The sequence below is a fragment of the Porites lutea genome, chromosome 10, assembly GCF_958299795.1.
Source record: "Porites lutea chromosome 10, jaPorLute2.1, whole genome shotgun sequence".
Taxonomy (NCBI): domain Eukaryota; kingdom Metazoa; phylum Cnidaria; class Anthozoa; order Scleractinia; family Poritidae; genus Porites; species Porites lutea.
Genome location: NC_133210.1, coordinates 14137126 through 14147523, shown reverse-complemented (window position 1 = coordinate 14147523; position 10398 = coordinate 14137126). Strand labels below are relative to the sequence as shown.

General features: G+C 37.8%; 1 protein-coding gene across 1 annotated transcript in view; it reads left to right on the top strand.

The window, feature by feature from the left end:
• Positions 1–10398, top strand: part of LOC140949545 (A disintegrin and metalloproteinase with thrombospondin motifs 6-like) — a 56267-nt gene that overhangs the window by 6087 nt on the left and 39782 nt on the right. The window contains exons 2-4 of the mRNA XM_073398704.1: positions 6716–6790; positions 7976–8004; positions 10078–10144. Coding sequence (XP_073254805.1) covers positions 6716–6790; positions 7976–8004; positions 10078–10144 — 171 coding nt within the window. The remainder of the gene's footprint in view (positions 1–6715; positions 6791–7975; positions 8005–10077; positions 10145–10398) is intronic.

The window sequence follows — 10398 nt, the reverse complement described above, 5'->3', positions numbered from 1 at the left end:
ACACGACGCCGAAAGAACTCAAAACAGAGCGGGATTGTAGCCATATACAGCTGTTTTGCCCTTTTTGGGGCTAGTCAGCTGTCTATTGAATTTAATATGTCTCCCAACAATTATGTTAATTCTTTTAATTGGTTCAAATGCACTATACAAATGAAACGTGCATAGGCTAATAAAACGTTTTAAAATCCTTTTCTCCACTGAAATGTCTCGTGACCTTTTGCAAAGTTGATTTTGGGGGTGAATGTTTGGGTTGTTTTGATCGGTTTACAAGCTTTTTATTTCTACAATGACTCACAGCAAATAGTTAAAAATGAATGCTTTGGGTTGGAGTTTTGTTGACTTTTAAATGTTCATCCGGAAAAACATTTGTTGACCTTTACAAAAAATATTTACCGTGTTGTACAAACAAAGGCTTTTCTCATTACGTTCTGACGGACAAAGGGCCTGTTTACATGAGGATGGGGGACCCCAGATAGGTGAGGTAACATGTGGCACACCACCTATCATTTAAATGTGGTCAAATTAAAATGAGAGATTATATGGACAGGAGGGTTACTCGACCTAAGCGGGTTACTTCACCTACCTGGGTCCCCCACCTCCAGGTAACAGACCCTAACTGTTGACGTGGAGTAGAGGGGTGGGTTGGGTGATTTTTTTGTGCAAGAATTTTTAGTCAAAATTTTCTAGTGTGATGCTTTTTTTTTCTATTTTGGGTGTAAATAGCCAGAGATTTGAAGTGACGTTCGCGGTAAATGACAAACCAGATTGAAGTTATGAGAAATTCTTAAAATAGAAAATGAGCAGATAAAAAATAGCTCAAAACAATTCTTATGGATAAAACTGGCATTAACTTTTTTTTTGGCCGTTAACGCGAATCCTAATTAAAATCTCTCTAAAGGCCTGTTTACATGGAGTGGCTGGGGTAACGTACCGTAGTTATTGCTGATCCATTTTTTTTTTCTCATCTGTGCTTGTTATTTCTCTTGTATTTCGGGTGTACGTAGTTTTAATAATAAAACAAGAAAGTTTTGCAATTCCGATTGAACGTGACTTCCTGACACTTACAACTTCCTGCAAAAGACATAATAATTCACCGAACCGCAATATTATACTCGAGTAAACTTTGTCTTAACGTTGTTGGTAGTGAAATGTCCAGCAGAGTTTTGTCCTTTGTCTTTTCGTAAATTATCTTGACATTTACATATGAAAACGTCGAAGTTTGAAAAAAGAAAACAGGTCATATGCCCCAGTACTTTGGGAAAACAAAACGAGCAAACTTAAGTGGTTTATTGTGTTTTAAAGTAAACACTAAAAAAAGCGTGGGAATGTAACTTTTAATTCATATTCTTTTACTGATTCCCCGCCACCCCCCCCTCCCCCCCAAAAAATAAACATTACCCGCTTTGCTTACTTTACGTTTATAAAATCATTGGAGCCATTTTCAACACCGAAAAAGCACAACTGGGAAAGGAAATGTGACGTTTCGTAATGTTGATTACCTGATTGGCTTAAAACTTTCATGCCACACTTTCTGATTGTCTGGGCACGTCTTCTCATATGTGGTGACAGACTGGTATGATGATTTCAATTTCTGTTTATCGACAGTTAATTTAAATTAATTTATATATTTAAATACGTCCATTTGGCAATTCCAGATAGGTAGATATTGGTTTCTGATTTTCAATCAGGCAGAATATTTACTTATTTAGTGTTGTATTGTGAATGTCTATATCTTAGTCTTAGAGAAAAAGCACGTCTTGTCTTACTAAGAGTTCGATACAACAATGACAACAGTGGCTGGCAAATCATTTTCAAAAGCAGACTAGCTGAAGAATATTTCTCGCAAAGTGTGAACTAATATAGCTAAACGTGACCACATGAAGTGTAAAATCAATACCAGTAACTTCCCAAAAAACGCATCATCTATTCTATATTACAGAGTCTTATATTCGGTTATTAAGCTCGTTCACAGCAGAAATTAAGGATAGCAAATCTCAGTATTTTGAAGAGCTCTCGATATGACTCAGGGCTTATTTTATTCCTTGATTCCCTTGGATTAATTGGAGGTGGGGCGGCCTCACCTCCAAAGCCAGGGAAAAGCGGCCTGGGGACGAGGTTGTCAGAGGCGTGGTTCTACCATCTCTCAAGACACTGAATTCGAAGTAGCCTCCCATGCAGACGTTCTTAGGGGTTCGTCACGCGTTCCTGCCTAAGAACGTCCGCGTGGGAGGCTAAATTCGAAGTAGCCTGCGGACGGGAAGGGAAAAGGAGCGCACCTTCGTGTGCCTTAATTCCTCCGTTCTGTACCGTTTTAATGCCTACCACGTAGCCTAATAAATTGAAAGTTTATCGCTGCACTGAAATTCCTTTTCATAAAAGCTATAAGCTGGGGTCAATTTAATAAAACTGATACAACCGTAATTTACCAGTATAACCGTTGTTTTAGAGTCTGAAAACAATACCTGCATTTGTAAATTACACTTGTCAACGAGAGTATTAAGACAATGTATTGCGTCATACACTGTTATATTTTTGCTGTGTCGTCTCCATATAAGGCAAAATTATCTCACAGGCGAAGGTTGCAGTGCCCTTCTTCCAAGTGGCAGTAGGCCTCTTTTAACTGAGTAAGGTGAGATGTGCAACTGTTCACATGAAAAATGTTGTAACATTTGAATGTATATGAGAGCTAATTTTCACGAGGTGTTGGGTGCCAGAATCCACTTCTAAGAGAACTTTTAAGGTATTTTACCGGGAAAAGGTCAAGGATAATGTTTGTTTTAATTTAGTTTACTTTTGACTACAATTCCTCAATGTAAACCGAGAGGTTGAGGGTAAACCTGAGACGAAACTCGTAAACATAAACCCGAAAATTGCGCAAACCGAAGTGGTACTCGCTGGGCGTCATCATTGCTAGCCAAGTTTCTGACTACTTTTTCCATGTGTTAATCTTAAAAATCCTGTGAATATTGCTCTACTCCGTAAGTGTTAAAGATTACTTCCTGTGAATTTAATTTTTCAAAACACGACACTGGCCTCAGTGACATGTTTTCGGGAATTCACATTCCCTTCCGACTCCTTGCTTGCTATAATTCACCTTGTTGAAACGTGAAAATGGCTTACATATCTATGCCCAAAAACTTTTATAATTACTGAAATATTATCATCAGCGTGGTAAGTTGTTAAAATATTGATTTTAGCCTCTTTTCTTCTCGTTATATGTTTCTCGTCATCATCAATGAACCGCTTATTATTTTGAAGTGACCATGTAATTCATACAAGCTGTTTTTCAACTTCTCTGTTTTTGATCGTGTTGAGTTTTGTTGCCATATATTGAAACGTTCATAGTGAAACAAGTATTTCACTATTTGCACAACAGACATTTTTTTTTAAACTTCCTTTGCATAATTTGGCCACATAAGCGCCTTATCAGTTAGTAGTTAATTTTTCAAGTGGATTAAGTAATTAATTTTGCCAACATTTGATCGCGCAGGTGGAGCTGTAAATAAGAGTCGGTCATCGGTTAATCATCCAATTAAAATTTTATACCCATGTTCGAAGAAATTCTATCCATAGTCGGACATGCTGATCGGGTAGATCAAATAATGAAGACCAATATTTTGTAGGTCCGACAGTTTTTCTGGTTACCTTACTATAATTGCGGCCTAAAATGTTCAAAGCTTTGTAGTGAGACCACTCGCCTGTGGCTCGTGATTCCACTTGAGTTTTGGACATTTTATTGCGTCATTTCTATGGTCTATAAGAGTTTATAAAATAACTAAGATAGTATGCTTGTTCTGATTGGTTAAAAACCTATGGTTTATTGTGCCGGTAAACTCAAAGAAAACTGAAACATACTTTAAAGTTATTTTATACAAGCATTAGACCACACTTTCTATGGGTTTACCGGCGTGATAACCCACTTAGGATGTTGTGAGAACACTCGAAAAGCTCAGTTGTAAATCACGAGCCGAAGGCGAGTAATGTACAAGCTTTTCTCGTGTTCTCCCAACATCCCGCGTGGGTTATCACTCCGGTAAACCCACAGAAAGTGTGGTCTATTGCTTAAGTAAACCATGGAAAATTGTGGTCGATTTGTTAACTAGTATAAATACGACCATCTGCCTCTTTCAGCAGCGAATTCTGCCGGCAGAATTCGAGTCGCGAACAAGAAAAGTGTTGAAATGAAGATATGATTGTCGCAGTGGTCAGGAGCACCCAACGACAACCTAAAATTTTCGGGAGCCTTTTTTCTGGCCGAAATTTTCGAACACGAAAGTTTTGATCCCTATAATTTTCGGATCACTAGACTTTCAGCTAGGAAATCCGAACAGATGAAAAATTTATAGGGGATAAAAATATGCCCATATCCAATACTAAAACGCGTTTAACAATGCTATGTTTAAGTGGTTTTGAACTATATTCTCGTTGGGTGCCCCTTAGTGGTAATTGCAACTTAAGCAGTAGCCTGCGTAGCTGGCGGTATTGTGTAGTAGTCGAGTGAGATTTGGCGGCGGAGCCGTTGTAATATATTCAAGTGAGATTTGACGGCGGAGCCGTCACGAGCGGCGAAGCCGCGAGAAATACCGCCTCGTCCCTACTCCCTTTTTTTTGGAACACGGCTCCGCCGCTAAAACTTCAATCTCGCACCCACACAATACCGCCAGCTACACAGGCTACTTAAGCAGTTGCATGGGTCTTCATAGCGCAGTAGGTAGATCACTGCAGCGCTAAAACGCGGGGGCCATGGATGCGGGTTAATTTGCAATTACTTGAATTGCAATTACCACTGCGACGATCATATCTTTATTTAAATTTGTACTTCCGCGGTTCACATCATCCCCCAAAAAACATTGTGATATCCGAATCGAACTGACCCTGTGATTTTCATCTCACATCGAAAAACACCAGCTCATTAAAAATAGATTTTGATTACAGAATAGGTTCGATGAAATTATATGCTAAAATCCTAACGCTCGTTTTTCCTGAGCGTTACATTTGGAAAAAGAGTCGCTTTATTGTTTGGTTGTATTGTTTCTTTTGTTGTACGTAATCTGTGCCTCAGTACCTACAGAAGGAATTGGAACCCTTCGAGCAGGCTTCAGTCGCACGAGCAGGATTTTGAGCAGAAAACGTGATTTTCAGAAGTTCTTCTATGAGGGTTGGGGGCAGGAACTTCAGTTTACACTGAAAGACCAGGATCTGTTTACATGACAAAACCAAAAAAAATACAGTAGCAATAAAATACGAAATTAGCTTAAGCGTGGCTTAAAATGAAACAGTTATTTAATTACGTTTCAGTTAACGTTGTTGTGTATCAAAAACGTTTTAACAACCTCGTCTATAACTAAACATGCTACGCCCTTTAATACGGTCGTTAATTTTGTCTTACTGAATGCCATGTTGTTATCACATAATTCACGGTCTCTCTATCGTTTCTTTTGTTAACGCTCATGACACTATAATTTGGGGAAATATATTTTCTAAACAGTGTTCAAGGTTAATATCAAGACTTGCTGATACCATGTATATCCTAGAAAACACTTCACAGTGGAACAGCAAAACGAAGTTAACTAGCGACTTTTTCAAAGTATTTTTTTCTTTAACCTAAACTCCATTTTTACTTTTTTGTGTTTTTAATCATTGGGGGCCTTTTCCTCTTCTCCATCTTTCTAGATCAGTTTTTTGCCAAGCGGAAGGAAACACTAATAACTCCGCGCTTTGTGATGCAAAGCTAGTTATTCCATCGCCTACACTGTAATCACATGACCAATATATTGTCCTGTATACGATTTATAGCCCTATCGGTTTGGCTTTTATATTGAACCACAGTTTTACCATGAAAAGTTCAGTACGTATAAATATTTGATCTTGAGTGAGTCGATATCACTTCACTGAATTACTAGAGAACCAAATGACACGTTTGTGGACGAGTTAGGCGAGTGTTTGTATTGTGATGTCGCGTGATAGCTCGAAAGAATCATTTCTTCACTTTGACAGTTAAGGATCCGGAATATTATTTGTAAGGTCGTTTCGCTGTTTTATTTGCTTTCTTTGAGACCTTACAAGAAATTTTTAATGCGTGATTTTACATTTCTTCGGACATTTGCTCCGAAATTTAAAGGAAAGCAAATTTTTAAGACCAGGCTCTGGGAGCAGATGAATAGATGCTTAGTTTGAATTCAAAGTACGCTGTCGAACGCTGCACATTGTTTTCAGAGCTAAAAGTGTAAAGTATCTCCTTAAATTATTATTACAGTCCCCTAACGAGGTTTATTTAAACCAAATGAAGAAAGGAATAATTTTCTAGCATCCAGTAGGGTAACGTTAATTAAAGTTAAGTATTTCAACTTCGGCTTAGAGTTTCGTTGTTTTTTAAAGTAACCCTTCCCAAAGGGAACAAATGTTAACATATTGTTTCACCTTTGTTTTTGGAGTAATGATAAAACTTTGAAAATGATAATGCGCAGCATAAATACTCTTTTCTCTTGAAGTGGCGAATTTTGATATTCCCCGGCCTTTAGCACTAAGTGCGGAAGGAACATACGGAATGTACAATTCTTATGTTAAGAAATTAAAACTCTATTTGCACTTTTGTGGAAACCATAATTAGCTATCTCTCTTTTTTGTCTTATATTAACTGACTAATGGTTTATGCTCCAGCTATTCAAAAAACAACCCCTGTTTGTTTTAAATCCTGTTCTGTTTTGCTTCCTAGATTTATTACGCACAATGCATTATTTTGCAAGCATTTGGACTGTGGTTGTTTTTTTAATTCTACTGAAAAACGCAGGTAAGCCGTACAGCCTATATGTTAACTTGACTGTATGCAGTCCACAATTTTTTTTAGTGTAGTATATATTACAATGTCAACGACCGCTAGAACTGACTAGAACTGAATTGACAAGTGAGACTTGGATAGCACGAATACGAATTTCGAACCATGTGTGATCCCAGCACTCGCCGCTCATAAAGACATTTTAGGCACACGATTGTTGTACATATATTTTTAACTACACTGTAAGACAAACGGAGTGGTCTTTAAAGCTGTTACTCTTGACTTCCAAAGAGTAAAGTAGTTTAATGCGAGACTACAGAAATTTGTTCATCATACAGGGGCGGATCCAGGATTTTATTTAGGAGGGGGTGCACTCGTCTCTTGCTCCACTTCAACACCAATAAACCACATAGTTTTTTTTGCAGAATACCAGTTGTATTAGAAAACCGCAGGTCATCTCAGGGAGGGGGGGGATGCGCACCCCCTGCACCCTCCCCCTAGATCCGCCCCTGTCATAAATAGTCTAAGTCCAACGAAGGGTGTTTAATTTCGAGAACGCACTCACAAACGTATCAGGGTTCATTTACGGCCTTTCTGCGGACTACAAGTCAAAGATCGCAAACGACCATAGCATTGGATTGACCCTTTCACTTATAATAGTAGGCGAAGTTAAATTGAAACAATGTTTTTGTAAAAACCTAAGATTTAAATAGTACTATGTAAACGTTCTCCCAAAGAGGTTTCATATACATTTGAATGGTTACACCACAGGATTCCATCCACAGCATCAAAAGTTAGAGTTACATACTAAAGAAATAATACCATGAGGAAATACTGCTGAAGAGGTTTCATTTGAATGGTCACACCATAGGATTTCATCCACAGACTCAAAAGTTAGAGCTACATACTAAATAAATAATATCACGTGAAAGTACTGCTGAAGAGGTTTCATTTAGATGTGACACCATAGGATTTCATCCATATAATCAAAAGTTAGATTCTACATAATATACTGAATAGTACCATGTGAAAAGTACCACTGTAACTCGGTTATGATGTAAGTTTTTGGAGAATTTACCGATGTCGTATATTCTTATTTCACAATGTCTTCTAGTCGAAAGCCTATTCAAAGTAGTATAGAATGAGCGCATGGATTCACCTGGGTTGCCATTAAAAATACATGTTCTATATTCTTTGCAGGAAGTGAAACTCTAAAGGCGTCTAAAAAGGTAAGCCGAGCGGGGAACTGGTATGACTTATGTCCGCAAAGGCTCTATGGATCGTTTGGAGAGACAGCAAAAACATGGCGGACAGCAGCAAGCCATCTGTTAAAAGACGCTGTCAAGGTCCCAAAAACTCATACGTGTTGCATCAGGGTCCGTCTTTAAGAATCCTGTAATAGTCGAAGAATTAGTTGCATTTTTGAAACTTTCATTTGCATTTTGAAACGGAGCACTTGTAGTGCGCCATGTGCTGTCCTTCCAAACGATCCCAAGAAGCTTTGGGGTCTCATATCGTACCCAGTTTTTAACTCGTTTAGAACATGTAGCAGTGCGTCTTTTGAATGAGATAACTGTTCGAACAAGACTTAATTCGCCTAAAAATTAATTATAGAGCGGTTTTCATTTGAGTGTCGAAAAGTAATTGGTTTTGCACTTTCTACACGATGCGATTGGCTTAAAAGATTCGCGCCACCTTTTCATCCAATCAGAAGTAAAACCAAAGCCAATTGTGACGCGCTCGCATGCATTTTCCCGCGCTTTGCGTCAGCCACATGTAATTACTTCGAGTTTTGATTGGTTCAATGTATTGTCTGTGTCCTATGTGATTGGCCAGAGTAATTACTTTGGTTTTGGTTTTACGACACTCAAACGAAAACCACTCTAATGTTACTAGGTAATACGTTAAGTTGGCATCGAGAACATAAAGAAATTTGGATCCACTAAGCCATCAATTCAATGCAATTCAAATTATTTGCATTTCCATATGAATAGATGGCATTGCCGATGACAATATTCGTTGCATGAAAGTAAAAGAGAAGATAATAACAATAATAACAAAAAGTAATCAGTACTGAAAACTTAAATTACATACCAAATTTCTATTTATATGGCGACTACGTTTAATGATCTATTTGCCCGTTTTTCGGTGGTCAGAAAGATAAAGTGGCCAAGTTTTTTTGCAAACAGAAGGGTATATACTATTAACGAGAAATAGTGTCATATCAGTTGATCGAGGGAAGACTTTTGAATCAAAAATTATATCATCGGTCTCTGAAAACACATCTGCTGTTGTTTTCAGGGCTAGGGGGATTGTTTGGGTCATCAGTTTAAATCTATTATTTCGTTAGTTAGTTAATCTACTCGTTCAGAGAGCTTGGTGGTTCCCTTAAATGAAAACTTGATTGGCTTCTTAGAGCTTTTTCTCGCGCCTAAAGGAGCTCTGTCACGATCATTCAACAGAAAAAAAATATTCATAGAAAGTATAAATAACACCGCAAATACGAAAGGAAGCCTGGGTAGACAAACCTGAAGAAGATTGAAACGGATTGCATTTGTAATTTTTGAAAACTTGTTAACCTAATAGTTTTTCAAAGTTTGTTTTTGTTGTTTGTAACGTTCGATATAATGCTTTATATAACACGAAGCTGTGATTTTGTCATTCGAAAGTGATTTCTCAAGTTCCATAAAGAATAAGGACGCGTAATTGGTATTATCATTCGATGCAAATTTTTCTTCCTTTTCATTGACCGAAATCCCACCACGTGACCTGCAAATAACTGCTTACAGATAATGGTCTGCTCATGCTGCTCAATGGTCTGCTCAATGTCGTCCAACTTTGTTTGTCTGCAAATAATATTCTACTCATGCGTAAACGAAACCACGCTTGCGATCGCTCTTGCGTGAAAAAAGGCAGATCGCCTCGCTTCTCGAAGATATTCATTAGAAAACAAACTGGGTGAACGAATGATAAAACAATTATTAAACTCGGCTATCGAAAAATATCTTGATTTGTCAGATCACGATATTTTATATCATTATATTTCAGACAAATCACGTTATTTTGCTCAACCTCGTCAATAATTGTTGATTATTGACAAATGAAGTTGTCAGGCCCTTCAAAACCAACCCCTACGCCAGAACCCCCGATTGATGAAATGGCAATGATAATCAAGCTGCTTTACGCGCTGTTAGCATTGAAGCAGTTCAGTAGCATTGTAGTTAGCATTGCAGTGACAACCGAAATCAATTTCGATCGTGAAGTTTAATTTTATTTACTTTTTTTTACTTATTTCTTCTCAGAATCTTCATCATTACATGACCAAGAGAGAAGTTGAGTATTTATTTGGCGTCAAAGATCATTCTGAAAGTAAGCGATGTTTGGAACCTATTAGGTAGCGCTATCAGGAGCTCATTATCCTAGAGAGTTCATCGGTTACAATAAGTGTGGCAGCGTGTTGGACGTTCATCTATATTTAGATTTCTTTTCCTCCTATATATAGAGCGTTTTCACTCACGAGGTCAAAAGCTATGCAAATTTATTGGAACAAAAGAACATTTTTACATAACAAAAATTTCCAACTGCCACAGGACTGGTTTGGAACACCAACATGGCCGCCGTTT